Raw genomic sequence first — 18,957 nt, 5'->3', positions numbered from 1 at the left:
CACACATTCTTTAAATGCAGGGATCCACATAGTTTATTTACCTATTTTATAAAATTGATAACTCTGTTTATGCATAGAGGCAGGTATTTTATACGCATACGCTGCTTACGAAAATATTTATGCTTGTACTTTCTATCACTGATTCACCTAGACCCTCCACCACTTAGCCCAGACCTCCCATCCAAAAACTGCTGACAAAATACAAATGTGATTTCATTTCTTCGACTCAAATACCAGGTGTAAAAGCATGCAAATTAAGCCTACATTGCTTGCAAAATACTTGTATGCATACTTTCAAACCCTGCCTTGGAATGCACTCTAAATACGTTCTTTTTAACTTGCATAGTAGTATGTGCGAAATGGGAAGTACATGTGCACCTGTTACCAGAAAATTAACTTACCATGCACAACACAGCATAACTCGTTGAAAGTTGACTCCTATAAATCACTGTAAGGCACCATAGTACCTGTGGCTCAATTCTATATTACAGCTTACAGTACATCCAGTTGTCTACATTGGTGATTTTAACAGTGACCACCACGTGTGGTATCGTACGAGGGCAGCTTTCAGACTTGGCTTCCATGCATCATTCCAACCTCAAATATGATGTCAAGCAACCTGGTACTTTCATTCTATTTTGTGGATGAAGGTCTATACTGCCAACCTTTGCTTTACGACTTACGATAATAGTGATTGATTGCTGTTTTGCCCCGGATAAGCGTTGTCTGTTTTTTACCTCACTGTCAACCGTGTATGTCTTATTCTTATCAGCCCTGAATTAGCATCAATAAATTCTAAGGCAAAACTTCGCTGGAATCTTTGGAAGGTCAACTGGGCTGCTTCAGCAAATATAAGGATATTGTTATTATTTGGTTCTCACATCTCGCTGAGAATTATAATAGTTTTTCTCATCTCCTTAAATTGGTAGCTACAAAATTTGTTCCAGGAGTTTCAGAAAACCCCACATGCTTTGCTGGACCCCAAAACTGGTAGACTTTTGAAGGCATATCAATAAAATCAGAATCCTGCACTTTCTGATTTTCAGAGTGAAGGTTACCTCAAAAGATGGCAGGAAGCTGCCTTACGGATAAAGTCAATTTTACTAATTCACATCTAAAGTAAACTCAAAGATGCTAGCCAACAAAGAAGATAATTAAAAGGAGAGTAAAAACAGCCCAGAGAAGACACTTCTTTAGTCCTTATACACAAGAGGAAGTGGACAGTGCTCTGATAGCAGTAAGAACTGGGAAAGCTGTAGAAGCAGATGGGATCTACCCAGAATTTCTCAAGAACATTGGAACATAAGGGAGAGAAGTGGTTAGCAAAACCATTTACCAGTATTCGCAATAGATGGTTAGTATCCCAAACATCTGGTGCCAATGAAATGCAGATCCGTCACCAAGGAAACTTCTTGGTCACCCATGCAGCTATTCACCCATTGCTAAGCAATCAGCTTCATATATGGTCTTGGAATTCCTAATGTTAAAGAGACTGGAACTGACCCTGGAACACTTCCTGAATAGGGATGTGCTGTCATTTTGAAATAACAGGGGAATAACAACCTTTGTTGTTTTTGTGTCTTTTTGCCATCACACAAAAACTAGCAAATGTTTAATTTCTGTTTTAGCAAAGACTAAAATGACAAAGAAAATGAAATACGTAAATTGTAAACCAAACTATAATTGTTTTCCACGCTCTCACCCCTTTTCCAGAAGAGGTAGGCTTCCATATGGTTTGTGGTCGTTTGAGCAGGTTCTTTCACTGAAAGGCCTGAAGACGGAAGCCACTTTTGTGGCCCTCTCTCATGCCTATGATTTAGGGTGGCACACAGGAATGATGCTGAAACTCTCCAAAATCATGCGTTGTGCAAAATCCTTCCAACTATTCGCTGCAGGAAAGGAGGAAAAAGGGAGATATAATAAAGACATGTAAATACTTCCAAGGATTAAATGCATAGGAGGTAAGTCTGTTTCAATGGAAAGGAAGTTTTAGAATGAGGGATCCTGGGATGAGGTTGAAAGGGGGTAAAATCAGGAGTAATCTAAAGAAATATTTCTTTATAGAAAGGGGGGTAGATGCATAGAGCAGTTCCCCACTGGAAGAGGTAGAGACAGACAGCATCAGAGTTGAAGAAAGCATGGGGCAAGCACAGAGGATCTCTGAGTGAGAGGAAAGGATTGTAAAGCTAAGTGGGAGATGTAGATGGGCCATATGGTCTTTATCTGCCACCAGATTCTGTTTCTATGTAAATAATTCCATTATCAGTAATCAACAGTTCCAAGTACATTTTGATGATAAAATCAGCCACACATGCATAATTAAGAATGGACCCCCACCAGGATAATTCCTTGTCTCAGCTTCTGTCTATCTGATCTATTACCTTCTGCAGTGTCATAGCCTTATACATGTTGAGATAGATATGGATGATATTTTAAATTGGAATATATATTAGTTTGCATTTTATCGTTCACAGGATTGGAGTTGGATGATGTAGGTGGGGACTGTGAGGAGTAGGCAAGGTTGTTTTCTTATTGTACCACACTTCAGTGCTGGTGTTGATGTAATGTGTATAATTCAATTTTAATAAATAGACAATTTGTCCTTAGCTTGTCAAGCCAAAGAATTTCAAAACATTGAGCAAGCACTTACATCCATTTCTGCAGTTGACCACTTTCACAGCAAAGCTATCCTTGACTACATGTTAACTTACCGACAGCATCTCCAGAGCATTGGCACCCAGGTTAACAAAGCTAGCACTCTGTGCCTTAACTCATTTGCCAGGGTACTTCTGTTCTATCTGGCCCAGGAGCACGCATGCAAATGTAGATATTCATCTTTGGGCAGCTATGAGAATAATTTCTGGAACGCTGAGATCAATGCAGCTTGAATGACTCCCACTGTTAGCCCATATTGAACCTCCCAATGTGTGCAGGGAAAATAACCTTCTCAAAGAATGTCACTCAGCGAAGGTCAATGAAAAACAATTCCATTGACACAGGACCTTGAAAATCCTCCACAAACTCACTTAAAATGTGGCATTCCTTACTGGCACATGCTTCATATCCTAAAAATGGAGGCCAGCCCCACATTCTGACCCAAGTAAGGAAATTTCTGGTTTTAATCTCACCTGGAGAATTTGGGCAACCAGGAAAGATGCAGCTGGCTACTTCAGAAATGAAACACTAGGAGCAGCCCAAATTGAGATTGTGGCTGTCCTAATTAGACTATTGCTGGCTTGGTGAATTCATGTGCTCAGCATTTCATTCCTGATAGCATCTCAACCATTCATATAGCCTCACCTGAAGTCCTGGAATGGATTAAAGATCTTGAGATTAAACTATAATATACTGCTTTTTCCAGCCATACAAAGAAAAAGACCATAATGCTGTTTTTTTTTAAACCCACTTTGATAAACCTTTTATGTCTGCTCATCCATACTGCAGTGAATCTGTATGGCTTCGGGATTAATTAAAGAGGTGGGACCCAAAACTGATAGCATTTTAAAACAATTTTCACTCTGGAGCAAACTGGGGGGAGGGCCAGAGGGGGAGTGGAGGTGGCCTTGGAGAAAGAGAGACAGAGGAAACATTTAACTCTGCCAGCAGTTTTTAAAAATCTTCCTTTTGCGATGGCTAGGGATGTTTAGATTTGAGTAAAAGATTTAGATGGGTCTCATATCTATCTATCTATACATACACAGTGCTATATTTCTGGAAGAAAAAGGTGCCAGTACTCAAATGCAAGATGTATATTATTTTTTTGGAGGGACCACAAGGCAAATGAAGCAGGAGGAGGAAAAAGGTACTGGTACTGAGTACCCCTTGGAAGAAGAGCCCTGGTTTCCTCAGCTGTTCAGTTCTGCAATGAAGTTGGGATTCTGCTTTCAATGTGATCACAGCCTATTGCTGCAGAATTAAATTGGATGTCATAGGTTCAGCTTGTGACTTCACTCCAGGAGCAGGCAGCTGGCCAGGACGTAAGATGAGAGAAAAGTGTGAGATGCCAACCTACTCACAACTGAAGAGACTGCTCCAGCCTTTGGCATATTCTGTTTGAATGGCCTCAGCATCCTGAAGACAGTCAGAAATCTTCAGGGCTGACCTAAAACATCCCAATATCTGTGACATTATCAGAACATATTCATAAATCTCTTCACATGTTCAGAAAATATATCCCAGTGTCTTTTGTATTATCATGATCAATATCCTTCATGTTGTCAGAAAATCCTCACTACTTTTGGGACCCATTAACTTTTGCATTGTCTGTACTCCATAACCTTAGGATCTGTATCCATAGGGCCCAGATATATTCTCACATGATCCTGGAGTGATGTATCTGAAAGTTCCCCTTTAAAGCAGTAATCAAGCTCTGCTCCCTCCTATACCCATCCCTTTCCTTGTTTTGGAATTGCATTCTTTCTGTGCCCTCTTCAGCACTGGTGATCAACAAAGTCCACATTCAACTAACATCTGGGAACTGCCACAGCAGTGGTGCTGACAGAATGCATTCTGACTACAGAACCTGGTATCCATCCCTCCCAGCCATCACCCCTCTCCTGACATCCTTCTCCCCTCACCCCCTCCATCTCCACCTGCTTCTCACAGATGGCAGATACTTCCTTTTGAGTCAAAAAAATGAATTTGAGATGGTTGCCACTGTTGAAAAACTAGTATTTGTAACTTTCTTGCTGCTCTCTGAAATCTATCCTGCCAGTGCTTTAATGGAGCCTGTAACCAGTTCTCTCTCCTCCCTTTATCCTGACAGCTAACCAGCCTGCTTTATTAACCCAAGCTAGTTCCTAACCTTAACTAGTTGCTAACCTTTTGGCAAGTACCTAACCTTTAACTAGAAGCTAACTTTAACTAGTACCTAACAATATAACATTTTCCTTAACCCCACTTCCCACCCCTTTGAGAAAAAACCTAAAATAAACTCCCCAACCCATAACTGAGAATTGTAAGGAATAATCATTGTTTACCTTCTGTCCTGGAAATAGTGCATTAGCTGGGGAAAGACAATGGAACCATTTCCTGGTAGATGCCTGGAGAGGACCAAACAGCTGGAGCTACTGCCTTGTTTGGGGGCTGGATTGTTGCGGGATGAGGGAGTAGTTCATTGGTTCTAGGACTCAACTTGCGCTTTATTTTCAGGATTTGGTTACAAATTTTCTCAGTACGTGTGCAGTGAGTCAATATAGCAGTGGGGGGGGGGGGGGTGATGAAAAGAACTTCCATTGTACAAAATAAATAAATAAAAGGAAGATGGTTTCCAGGAAATGACATCACCATGCAGTATAGTGGCAAAATGCAAGGTTGAGAGTCCGAGCTATTTAGATCATTAACTACTAAAGTATTCCTTTTTTTAGCATTTTGTTTTAATGTCAGAAATAATGGAATTAGAACCATGACAAGATAAAAAGTAGGAGGGGGTTTTTTTTAGCACATGAAGAGCAGTGAACAGATAAGCATTTCCTCCTCCAACTTCAGCTCCTAAAAAGATTTAAAAATGTTGATGAGATTACCTCTTTAACAATTACAGGTTGGGAATAATCCTGGGTTTCCTGGGGCTGCTACATGCCTGAGCTCAGTAGTACTTTTAGAAGTTAAGCTGTTGATTGGTTGGTGTTGGAATCTAACCAAACTCCCTCCTAGACTTCCCCTGGGTTCTCATACCGGAGTTTCCCCTTTAGCCTCTCCATTTGCGTGGAAAAGTCTTGAGGTTTGCAGGGGTGGGTTTGATTCCTTGGCCAGCGGACAGTAGAGATTCACTTGCTTAAACTGTGATGATTCTGCTTGCCCTGGCTAGTTGAAGGGTGTTGGTGACTGCCCTTCACTTGTTTCTCCTTGTCCACGTCCAGAGGTCTAGACAGGACTGCAACTCTTGCTAAGTGTGTTTGATGTCATGTCTTCCTTCCTGGAGCCATCTTCCTTGACTCTGAGGCCTTTTTTTTTTTTTTTTTGACTGGCAGTCCGGGAGATTCGGTTTGATATTTTTGTTTTTCACACCTCTTACTTCTCTTCTTTGCTTCCATTACAGAATTTACTCCGGTCCGAGGTAAGAGGATCACCAGTCACCCATGCCAATAATCTCTCAATCAATACATTTCTCGCCTTTCAACGTCCTGTTTATTATAACCCCTGGTCAGATTGCAGTCTACAGTTTCTTGTAGCTCCTGTCTCTGTGCTTGTGACTTTTATTGTTATTATTTATTAAGTATTTTTTGTTTTTTTGCATTGGTGGTTTGTTATGATGGCTTAAGAAGCAGTCTACATTCAGAAAAGGCAGCCTTCTTGCATATCCTGGAAGAAACTGAATAGACCACCCCCCTCTGCCTGGGTTATCAGCTTTATTGCAAGATGCATGTCCTTCCTTATCCCTTTCTTTTTCTTTGGAGTCTCTCTCCCAACATTGTCGTCTGGAAGAGTGCAGAGGAAGCAGATGGAGCATGCGTGATGCGTGATGTCAGTAGAAAAACTAAAGGGCATCTATATGGTGCTGTGAGGGCGGCTTTCACAGACCCCAGAGGGGAAGGGAGTCATAGTAATTGTGCAGTAGCGATACTTCGTGGCCAGGCTCAGGATTCTGGAAGGAGCTGCAGGCTGTGGATCCTGGCTGAAGAATGTCTGCCATAGCTGGAGGGAGGGGGAGGAGAGTTAAAAATGGGGGAAATCCCCAAGTACTTTTGAATGATAGCCATAACTCAATAGGCCAGTTAAGTTGAGGTGGAAACCCAAAGAAGCAAAAGGAAACTGTGACTTAAATATCCTTGATTTGTTTGGGGTTTTTATGAGCCATGATGAATACTCCATTTATTTAGTTCCCATTGCTGTTCAGGAAAACCCATATATTTCAAGAGGTTTGCCCTACAGACATACATAGGGAATGAACTAGAGTGCATTTTGTCACGTGGTTTATGGTTTCATACCCAAAAAAAAGGGGGGAAACCAAACAAATCAATTGAAAAACGAAGGCTAATAATGTGAACATAAAGTCCTCTTCCGTTGAAATTATTTAAATTTTTCTTTAAATGTTTTTTTAAGTGTCAGCAAGCCAGATGGCATGTTCAACTTTCAATGAACCGCCCGGTCTATTCAATCATCCACCTTGTTTCTTTTTATAATGTGCCAAATTGTGCCAAATAATATATACCAAATAAAGTCTATCAGAATTATTATAACAGTTCCCAATTCCTGATGGTTATTTATCTCAAACAACGCCCGACACGGCCGGTGTTTTGCTTGGCAAAAAGCTTCATCAGGGGTCCATTGTAGGGAATTAATTCTATTTGTCTAACGGGCCAAAATGGCCTCATAAATACTGCAATAAAATTAAATAATACCTAATTTTAGCAAAAAATCTTATGTTTAAACAAAATATTAATACTCATCTGCACAGCTTTTTTTCTGCATTTAAAATACACCACCTCATGTAGATCTACAGTAGTGTACTTAATTCAATGTCCATGCAAAAAATTCTATGTTGGAAAAATCTCTCGTATGTTAAAAAATAGGATGATAGAGCATCGATCTGCCCTTCTACATCGGAAGGAAGGTGTTCCTTTAGCGACCCACTGCAAGGAATTTGCCCATAATTTTGATGAATTATTTTTTTGTGCAATTGATCAACCCCAGGTTGGATGGCACGGTGGCAATCCAAATTTGAAATTACTGCAAGCGGAACAACGCTGGATTTATAAACTATAAACAATTTCACCACTGGGGCTAAACACAGAACATGATTTCAGCATTTTTTTGTGAATTATTAATCATTAGGTAGAAGGCAATGCTTGATCATTTTAACCTTTTTCAGGTACATCATTGACTAACTCACAGCAATGTAGTTTTCTTTTAGGTCGACTAATGCTAAGCAGACTGAATGTGAATTTTTCCTCATAAGTCTTCATTTAGGTCGTCTATTAATCTATTGGAACAGCGGTTGCAGTCTTCTTTCAGGTCGACTAATTTGGAGTGACCTTTGCGGTCCATCGAAGGTTTCGTTCATACAAGGCTGTGCAGATGAGTTTTAGTATTAATATTTTGTTTAAACATAAGATTTTTGCTAAAATTAGGTATTTAATTTTATTGCAGTATTTATGAGGCCATTTTGGCCCGTTACACAAACAGAATTAATTCCCTACAATGGACTCCTGATGAAGCTTTTTGCCAAGCAAAACACCGGTCGTGTCGGGCATTTTTTGAAATAAATAACCATCAGGAATTGGGAATTGTTATAAGAATTCTGTTAGACTTTATTTGGCACAATTTGGCATGTTATAAAAAGAAACAAGGTGGATGATGAATAGACTGGGCGGTTCATTGAAAGTTGAACACGTCGTCTGGCTTGCTGACACCTTAAAAAAACATTTAAAGAAAAATTTGAAAAATTTAAATAATTTCAATGGAAGAGGACTTTAATTAAATTATTGTTCACATTAGTAGCCTTCGTTTTTAAATTCATTTGTTTGATTTACCCCCTTTTTTGAGTATATTATATGGGTAAACTTGGTGGCTATATTTTTTGCGTTATGGTTTCATACCTACATCCACTGTACAGAGCACACATACTGATTGATTCCTTGCTCCCACATCCGTCTTTGTCCTAATATTCATAATCCTATGGCGAGACATTTTGGTTTCATTTTAAAGTTCATGCTTATCAGTCCTCTATATAAAGGTGATGGCATAAGAATGTGGTAAGTTTGTGTAAGAAGTTTAATTCTGAGCCTCATAAAGCTACATAGGTGACATTTGTATTTGACTCCCGAAATGGAATTGGTGACCCCTTTTAAGACTTACTGAGCTATTGTCATCTTCATGGACCAGTTGAGTAATATATCAAATTTTGTTTGGGAGCCAACTGCCTACTAATTTAGACAAAATATATAAATAAAAAAAAAGCCAACCTCTTAATATTGCAATACCAGACCTCACAGCTCAGCTATCCAAGTGGTGACGATGAAGGGCTGGTTCTGGTATCTCTCTTTCCGATTGGCACAATGCAATTAGCTTATTGACATTTACACAAGTTGAAAGAAATAGTTTGGGGGGGGGGGGGGGTTTGCCCAGAAGTTGATTTCAGGTCTATAGGAACTATTCTCAGAAATCTTGATGCTGGACGAATCTCAAGGAAGGTGAAGACTCTGTGATGGTCTTATAGGGCGGAGGCTTGCCTTCTTGTCAAAGGTATCATTGCTTGAGGGGTTCTTGAATTAGGGGTCTACGGGGATCCCTGCCTGCATATGTTGCTGGGCACCCACTTCAGGGTCAGGTTTTGTGGTTGGAGGAACTGATAATGCAGGTTTGGCTGTGATGCCACTGCTGCTGCTCTTCGGCTATAAGCACAATTGTTCACAGTCTGATTTTGGTAATGGCAGTACTTTCGTTAATGACTACCAGGAGAACAAAGTTTGGTCCTGTGCCATTTTGTAATGTCTTTGCTGCTATTTTTCTCTTTCTCACCAGGTGCCTTGCAGATTGAGAACAGTGATGAGACGGACCAGGGGAAATATGAGTGTGTGGCCACTAACAGTGCTGGAGTGCGCTACTCTTCACCTGCTAACCTTTATGTGAGAGGTAGGGAGCATCTCAGCTCTGCACACAGGATAATGCTTAAAACTGGAAGGAAACCCTGCCCCTCAGGGTTCCTTTACTAATCGAGTGACAGGTCTGCCGTGGAGTAGATTGATGTTGGTTCACAGACCTGGAGCTGCTTGGGAGAAAGGGAAGAGCAATCAGCTATAGAGCTCTGTCAGTGAGACCAGCAACTCCTCAGTATGGGCTGAGTGCCATCCTGCTGTTCCTTAAACATGTCTACTCACTGTCACCCCCGCCCCCCCCCCCCCCCCCCCGCTCCTATAGAGAGGTACAGTATGGCTCAGCTCCATCCCTCATGCACACTCAACATTTGGCACCATGCAGGTTCAGCTCTGCCCCTCACATGTGTCAAACTCTGGGCCCCATGTACGCTCAGACCTGCCATGTGCCCCCCTTTACTCTGGCCTTACGGATAAGTGCTGCATGTGCTTAGCTCCATCCTGCGTGCACACGTGCTTGGATCCAGGGGGACATCTCGTTCATGGGGGAAGCCTCCTTTAACCCATGGCGGTAATACCTCAGTTTATCTGGTAAAGGAATCGCTCACTTACTGGAAGTCCTACAGGACTTTACCCTTTGATAGTAACCCATTTGTCTTGTTTTCTTTTAAATTAATTTACTAGTTGGGGGATGGGGTAGTCAAACTGATCATATTTCAGAGATAATTTTCTTGTACATAGGGATAGATTTGCCTCCATTATTTCCAAATTATAAAGGCATTAAGCAGAGAAGCCCTCTTCATCAGCAGTAGTCAGTTCCATCCTGAAACCGGACTGAAGTTTCTGCTCCTTCGCCCATGAGAGAGAGGGCTGTAAGCAGAGCTCTTGTCATGGTGCAATGACTTCCGTGTGCATGTTGGCTCTGTCGCTTGCCCTCTCACTCGCTCTGTCTCGCTGGTGCTCACTCACTCACTTTCTCTTACTTCCTCACTTTTTTGCCCACTGCCGTTCACTTGCTGACTCACTCCACAACCATTTAAGTTGGTAAAGAAGGTTAATGCACTTAAGAGCTTTGAAGCTAACCGTTTTGCAGAATATAATGTTACCTGCATTGCTTTGGCCCATCCTGGGCACAGCTGGTGTTTTGCAAAGCAATCTTTACAGCTCAGAGTGAAAACTTTGGCTTCTTTCAGATGCTAAGGAAGGGTTAGAAAGAAACTGAAATCACCTGTGGCTTATTCTGAACTTTTGCAGAAACTCTTGGCTGGTGATATTTGGCCAGGTCTGGGCAAACCTTTGGTTAATGAGAATGCCTAGAGTGCTGGATCCCTTTCCTTCCCTCCCCCCCCCAAAAAACAAAAAAAACCAGTAGAGGGTAAGCTGGGCTTAGATTTGGAGGGTTATCTGGCTTTTAACTTGAGTTAAATAGCACAAGTAAGGGCGAGAGCACAGGCAGCCATCTTGTTCTCCGATGCCTGGGTTTGTCTCAATATGTCTAATTATTATTTTTTCCTCCATTTTACTTCCTGCTTTTTATTTTTACTGAAGGTAAAAAAAACATAGAGAAGGTAGCATGTTTTTCGGTGGTTGGGGGGAGGGTCAGGAAGAGCTGAATTTAAATGTTTACAACAGTTCTTACAATATCTCTTGGACTTTACAAACCTTGCTGGTTTGATTGACCTGTCTGTGTTCATAGGTTGGAACACTTTGTCTCTTTAAGAGAGTCTTTGTAAGTTACAGCCATAAGAAATCTGTCTTAAAAAAACTTAAATACATATTAAGGAGTGAAAGGGCTGATCTTTTTTTTTGCAGTCAGTGTGAGCTTGGTGGTCAGCAGAGTTTGTGCCCAGGTCTAGAGTGCAGTTAACCCTATAAAGCCTGTTCACTGGGGTGAGACCCAGGTGGTGCTTGGTGGTGTTTCGCTGTACGGGCCTGAGGCTGGTCTACTCCTGGGGCTTCCATTCAACCTTTACAGTATCGATCCTTCCTTGCCCTCTGCCCTCCAATCCCACCAACCTGGCTTCCCTCCCCCTTTTCCTCCACCCAACCCAGAGGAGCCTGACTGCTCTGTGCAAAAAAAAAAAAAAAACCATGAAAACTACAACAGAAATCCAGCCAGGAGAAGGAGGGAAAGGAATAGAACACAAGCATGGAAAGAAAAAAGAAGGTTGTTAGTAAATTTTTTTTTTTTTAAGTGAAAAGAAAATAAAAGAATCGCTTTGCAGCTGAAAGCCTTGAGAAGGCCTTTTTTACTCTCTCTGTGTTTCCCCTATTTTTTCTCTTCTCCTCATGTCATTGTGTTCCGCATCAAACCCCCTTAACATCCCTCAGAGCTACGAGAAGGTTGGTGTGTTTTTTTTCTTTTTTACTTTCTTTACCCACATTTTTACATTCTTAAGAACAGAAAAAAAAAAAGCAAGAAATCTTTAAGACCAGTAAAGGCCCGCTTGTTCTCGGGTCTTTAATTAGTGAGATGAGTTGCATTGTGGGCCTCTATGCATCCTTTGGTAATGTTGCTGGGGGGAGGAGGGGTGTTTGCATTTTACGTCGTCATGGTAACTTGGCGCTCGGACATTGAGCCTGATGCATGATGGGAGAATGTAACTATCTTCTCTGCATGACACTTTTTTTATATTGACTTTATATATATATATGTATATAAATATATGTATATATAATTTATGAATAGTTTGTGTTTTTTTATTTTTTTATTTTCACTTTTTGTTCTGTTTTGGTTTATGGCTCTGCTCTGCTGTAAATAGTTGATGCATTTTTGAAAAGCCAGTGTTCCTGCCCTGTTTTAGCAAATCATCCCAGGCCTAAGAAGTCGCACAGCTCTAACACCTGTCCAAGAAATCCAAGACCTCAAGAGTGGAGGGGGAGGGAGGGGGTAGGTGTGCCTTAAAATAGGGATCCTTTGTATAATTAGTAGGAAATACAAACCAGTAGCCAATTACAGTACCATGTCTGTGAAGTGACCCTGCCCTGTCCCCATTACCTGGCAATTCTTTCTTTTTTTTTTATTATTATAAAAAGGATAAAGTTTAGTGCTGCCTGGCAGGCATGTTGAATAAATGCACATCTCCAGAGTAGTTGTCCCAGCCACTGTCCATATCGCTAACGAGAAAATGATGCAGTTCATTGCATTTATGGAGTTGGCATGGTGGCCGCCTTTCTGCAGTTGAATTCAGTCAACCAGGCAGAAGATGGTATCTGTGGGAGGTTTAATCAGCCAGGCAGGCTATGTAGCTGGTGGAGGTTTACCTCAGCCTGTCCATGGCATCAAGGGGCTGTTTGATCCACCAGGCTATACATGACATCTCTGGTCAGTTTAATGAGCCACAATGAGTATATATGGAGGGTTTAATCAATTGAGCTGGGTTTATGGCATCTACTGTTCTAGCTGTTAGCAATTAAGCTAGTTACGTGACTGATATCAGACTCCTTGCAGAAGCAAATAATCGGGTGTGCCAGCCTGAAGAGAGAGGAGTCCAGTTCTTCAAATAAAGTACAGGGAGTTCTGTCAGCCCGCAATCCAAAATCATCAGCGCGCCAGTCTCCTCGCGTATGCCCTGCCCATAGAACTGGCCTTTCCTCGCAACTCTTCCTCTCCCAGCACAACTGTCTCCTGACTGATACACACTGGAGCAAAGAAACACCAGACTGGACTAAGCTGACAGACTCTCCATTCCCACCTCTCATGATAGACTTTCCTTTTAAAAGTGACTCATCTTCCCGCCGCTCACGGTCTCCACCAAGCATATCTTTCCTGGTTTCCCATTGTACAGGTATTAAAGTTGAGTGATCACGTGAGAAATCCAGTGCAGAATGGACAAAGATATACTCTCTTCTGCCTTTTTTTTATTTCTGTCTCTCCCTCTTCCTCTTTCCTGATACTTTATATGTGTTCTGTGCTTGAACCTTTTTCTTTGGGATGTTTTAGTGTTGCCGCGCTTTATCTCTGATTTCTTTTCCTTGTACATTCTTTCTGTCTTCCTAGGATGTGCAATAGGATCCCGTGTTAAGCCTTTCTATTTCCTCTCTTATGATGCCTTGTTCTCTTCTGTCCTCCCTGTTTTCTAGGATATGATGATATTCTGTATTCAGTGCCTTCTTTGCTTGCCTTTTCCTTCCCACTAGGGTAAAGTAGTGATCTGTATTCTGTGCCAGGGGAGACCCTTGGTTTTTTTGTTTTGTTTTTTACTTTTATCGGGCACAAAAGCATAGAAGTACTGAACTGGGAAATGTGTCACTTCTGAGTGTTGATCAAAAGGCTCAACTGAAGCTTTAAAATACTGGTGGAGAGGAAAGACAGAGACTTATAAAAACAGCAGAAGGAGAGGAGTACATTTTGAACCCAGAAACTCAGCACAGTTTGACACCAGTACAACACTGAGCACTTTTTTCCTGTGCATGATAGGAAGCTGGCTTCAGGGAGAAAATGTTGAGTTTAAGGACTAAATAAATAAAAAGGGTTCATACACTGCATGGCTGCCGCAAAGCTTCCCTCCCCTGGAAATCTGCATATAGATAAAATAAACACTTTGAGGTCAATATTCAGACATAGCTGGCTGAGTTAAGACTTATCCGGCTAACTTAGCTGGGATATTCAGCAGGGCAGCAATGCTGAATATATCTGGACAAGTTTAAAGTTAGCTGGCTAATGTATCTGACTAACTTTAGACCCAGTTATGCCTCAGGCGTACCTCTTTTTTTTATCCAGCTAGGTTTTAGCCAGATAATGACTTATCCATCTAAAATCTAGCCAGGTAAGGGGCTGAATATACCCAAACTTCATTTAGACAGATAACTTTAAATTATCTGTCTAAATGGCTTTGGATTATTGGCTTCTTTATTATTGGTTGCATCCTTAAGGATTGCCTTTTTTACTGGGTGACTAAAAGGGCCTTCTCCCCAAAAATGTCCCTTTGGCACTCTCAAATGTTGTTAGAAATATTAAGACCACCTCTTGATAAAGTGAATTTGTTTTCTAAGTCCCAGCTTTAAGTGTATACCTATTCATTAGCACTGGGGTAGGTGTCTGAATTCTGGACAGTAAGACCACCTGGTATTATAGAGTAAACACGGGTGAAATTGACTAGTTTTGTGGTATGTCTTTAGGTTTAGAATGAGAATTAAAATCTGGATACATTTCAAACCAAACCAGACCTGCCTTCAGTTTGGTTCGATAGTGCGCAATTTGGAGGAGAAAATGGAAAATGATGCTATTGCCTTTATGAGACCATAGAGAGTCAGCAGGTTGCAAACTTACCTGAGGAAAGCTGGCCTGGGTGGGGGGAACCATAGTCTATCTTATGCTACATTCTTGGAGAATCAAATGAACTGGTTCCTAGGACAGAAATTGGGTAGGATCTAGAAGGTGTACAAAGCACTTGGGTTTGTGGTGGGCAGCTAGGGTTCTCTCCAAAACTCCTTTTCCTTACTATGGACTGAAGTTTTGCTTTTTCAGTCACTTTTGTTTCTGCAGATGGATTTCTCAAGGGTACCTGGGAAGGAGGCTATACCGTGCAGGAACAATGTGCCTTGCTGAGTCTAGAGAAGCTCGTCCGTGTGCCTGCCTGCATCTCGTTCACCTTTGCACTGCTGGTTTCTTTGTTTTAGGGAAAAAATATTAGATTACACCTTGTCAAATTAAAGAAGGAAGAAAAATCCACTTTGACCATTACAGCAAATGTAATAAGTGTTGCCTGAAATTCATGTGGGTTTAGATGACTTTGCTGTTGTGCCATGTAGAAGTCATGTAAGTGAAGCAACTGGCTTGTCAGTCAGCTAATGTTTTACTTAAATGAAAAAGAAAATTAAAATATGGTAGTGCACAACCCAAGTCCAGAGAGGGCGGTGACTGGCCAACAAAAATGACATCGGACATGGATAGTGATGTGTTGGTCTGACCTGACAGAAATTAGAAAGGATGGCAGGGGCTTCTCTTGTCCTTTAAGGGTCTCAAATCAGAATGTGAGCAGAATATCAGCTGGAGAAACCCAGCAAAATGAAAACTGGGAATTAGGAAGAGCAGAGGTTTGGTGGTGGAGGGGAGATGCCCTAACAAGGTATTTTTGTGGATTCCAGCCCTTCTGAGAGCAGGGCAAAGAGAGAGAAGCCAAGGGAAAATGCTGACAGGTGTAATCTAAACTTCACTAATAATGTAGAGGCTGCACATTATTTTGGCAAACCCTCCCTTCCTCCTACCCCTTCCCCCACCTCATTTTGGAATAAGACAGAATGGCTTCTGTCGCACCAAAATGGCCAATAATGTCCGCCTTCTCTCACTTCATTTGGAGCAGCCTGCTTGCTGAGTGTCAAAATGTGCCATTGTTTTGAGTCTTGGTAATGCTTCAAAAGCTCACGTCACTTCTCTTTCCTTATTCCTTCCCCCCTCCCCTTTAATTCTTTTGGGTTTTGTTACTGTGAATCAGGGATTGAAATTCTCAGGATACTTTTCTTCCCTGCATGACTCTGCCCCTACCAGTACTCAACTTGCTGGAAAATAATGTCGCTACAGGTCCTGAAAGCCCTCTGACAAATGGCTCTCACAGAAGACAACGCCAGGGTCTGAACTGGCAAAAGAAACACAGGAATAAACTGGAGAAAATGAAATCTATTGAGAAAGTGTTGTGAAGGCTCCTTGATTTCGAGGCTTGACTCTACAGATCTTACCTTGATGTGCTCATTGGATGCAGTAAAAAGTGCCCTCCTTCCCCACAAACCCAATTCCAGCCATTTATTTCCTTTAGCAGGTTTGGAGGTTACAATCTGCTAAATTTTGAAAACCCAGTTCAGCATGAAAGTAAACTTTGATCTTTGCTTGTGCAGAAGGAGCTATGCTCTTTTCCTCTGAGAGCCAGCTCCTTTCCCAAATGGACTTAAAGACTGAAAAAGATTGCCCTGTGAGAAGCAGGAGAGTGGCCCCTGAAGGTGTGAGGGAGAGGCTGAGGGAGAAATGTAGGTTGGGTGGGGGAGGGGGAAGAGGGCTGATTTTGAGTCCTGTCGCTGCTGCATATTCCCTCCTAAATTAGTTCCCATCTCTTAAGCAGCTACAGGTGAGATCATTTGCATACAGAGTGAGTGTGCTAGGCTTAAACGCACCATGTGCCGGGAGGGGAAGCCTCTCTCCCCTTCTTACTTTTCTGCTCCCCTAGGAGGGGAGGGCTTTTATCACAGCTAAGGCCTTCTTTTGATGACATCTTAGTGGCAGAACATTCAAAGCAGGCCTGATATGGGTCTTTACCTCCTGTTGTTCTCCTCTTATAAGAAAAAAAATTCTATCTTGTATGTACATCAAGCCCTTTAAAGAGTGAAATGCACCTTTTAGTCTCTTTTAAGGTGAAAGCTAAAGATTAGAAACATCGTAGGGCCCTCCTTTCTTGCCATACATGGGTTAATTTCCCTGCATTAGAAAAGACAGAGAAGTGAATCCTCTTGGGTGCAGCTCTTGGGCAGATCACGGTTCCTCTCCCTCGCACATGTTTTCCCTCTCCCACCATTCATTCCGTAGATGCCCAGCTTCCAGTTCCTTCTCACCTTGCATACCCTCACCACTCGTCTCTCTTTTCTCTCTTCCTGTCTCCTTCCTATTCTGCTGCCCTTTGCCCGGGCACCCCCCCTTTCTGGGTGCATGTCTCCTCTCTCTCACTGGCCCTTGGCTTGCCTATCTCCCTTCATCCCCAGCAGTTACCGTGTAATGACCTTTCAGTGAACTGTCTGTGCCGAAGAGCTGCCGGCTGCCCTTGAACAAGAATCAATCGGAAGCAGCTGAACTCCAGGGGAAAGACAGGATGCTTCTGAAATGTCAAACCCGCCAGAGACTGCAGAGCAGAAATGCCCCAGCCTATTCTCCCCTGCCTCACCATTTGTTATTGTGAATGTAGTGTGTGTGAGTGTATGGGGGGGGGGGGGGGGGGGGAGTGAGGTGGAAAAACCCCGTTTTAAGCATTAGACATGGCGGGTTGTGCCACGGCAAACAGGATGGCTTCTTGGTGACAGCTGTGGACCAACTGTTTGTTGCCAGCCCCTTGTGTCTGAGTGCTGGGATTCTCTTAGCCCTTTTCCTGATAGGAGCCTTGTGAGTTTTTCCTGAAAGAGGGCACTGCAGTGACAAAATGTGCAGTCTGCAAACCATGGGTCCAGTTTGCTAAGCATTTTTTCCCCATTGACACAGAATGGGAGAAAAGCGTTGGTGCCTTCAGGCTCAGTTTTCTTCTTACTGCTCATGGTTTAAGTAGGTTTTTTTCAATTTCTGTTGCTCTCCCTCACCTCTTTAAAGGGTGCTGTGCACTCTGTTTGCTCTGCGCCATTGTGAAGTTTGCACTTTTTCACATGTGGTCTGGTTCAAAACCTTAGGATTCACCCCCCCCAGGATAGCAATTAGGAGTGAATATTCAAAGCCATTTATAGGCACATAAAACAGCATTTATCTTAATAAGTTAACTTGCACAAGTTTTGTCCTCGATAGAACAGGTGTAACTTTGTGCCTGTGCCAGGACACGTATCCGGGACTTTTCAAAAGCAAGTTCACTTTGAAATGTGGGGTAAGGTAAGTCTGCATGTAAAAGTCACCCACAGACTTTACCCCTACCTGCACAGCTATAAAATTACCCTTCCTATGTACACGCCACCCCAGAAATGAAGAAAAAACCCCCAACATGTTTTATCCCTCCAAGCTTTTATTACAAGTGAATTGTACAATTGGACTTGTATTCTGTGAGTGTATGGTCTGCCCACCCAACTTCTACCTTAAACCATTAAATAAAAAGATAACCAGCTGAAATCAGGTTCTCCCCTTCAGACTCTGATATTCAGTATTCAAAACCCACTTTGTATATTTAGTTTTTCTTTTTTTTTTTTTCCTTTAATTCTGTTTTAATCAGTCTCCATTGGAAGTACTGTCTTGTCCTGTTTCCATGACAACACAGTGTTTGCATCACACGCTGGTGTCTGTCGTCGTTAATGCTGTTTGCTAATAGGATCTTGTCCATCACTGTTTGTTTCCAATCCCCTCCCCCCCCCCCCCCCCACAGCCCCACCCATTTCTCCTCCTAACGCCTCCTCTAGAAAGCTGCATATCATCTCCCCTCTTCCCCCAACCCTCCCTCCCTCCCCCTCTGCCCCTCCGGGTCTGTCTGCATGCCCTTCTGTTTCGTATCTACTTCTTTCCATCTTGTTTCAGACACAACTCTCAAAGGATTTTGCCGTGACTCTGTTTTCTGAAACCTGAGGGTTCTTCAGTTGTGGGGGGGTTAAAAGCCCCGCCCTGCCCCCAGGATCCCACCTCTGCCACCCGGCAAGACATATGGTCCAACCCAAAAAGAGGACAAAATAACTTGCAAGAGCAGGGCACTGGGTGGAATAGGGGATAAGAGTGGTGTGCATCGCTCCCAAAGTACATATCTGCCCTCCAACAACA

General features: G+C 42.3%; 1 protein-coding gene across 26 annotated transcripts in view; it reads left to right on the top strand.

Moving 5' to 3' along the window:
- PTPRS (protein tyrosine phosphatase receptor type S) overlaps positions 1 to 18,957 on the top strand; it is a 568,002-nt gene that overhangs the window by 354,742 nt on the left and 194,303 nt on the right. For 14 of the 26 annotated variants that reach the window (XM_029614603.1, XM_029614614.1, XM_029614622.1 and 11 more), the window contains exons 7-8: positions 9,463 to 9,573; positions 11,865 to 11,876. In XM_029614603.1, coding sequence (XP_029470463.1) covers positions 9,463 to 9,573; positions 11,865 to 11,876 — 123 coding nt within the window. The remainder of the gene's footprint in view (positions 1 to 9,462; positions 9,574 to 11,864; positions 11,877 to 18,957) is intronic. The other 12 variants (XM_029614623.1, XM_029614611.1, XM_029614615.1 and 9 more) reach the window with 1 other exon arrangement.

The sequence above is a fragment of the Rhinatrema bivittatum genome, chromosome 8 (genome assembly GCF_901001135.1).
Source record: "Rhinatrema bivittatum chromosome 8, aRhiBiv1.1, whole genome shotgun sequence".
Classification (NCBI taxonomy): domain Eukaryota; kingdom Metazoa; phylum Chordata; class Amphibia; order Gymnophiona; family Rhinatrematidae; genus Rhinatrema; species Rhinatrema bivittatum.
This window is presented reverse-complemented; position numbering and strand designations above follow the sequence as displayed.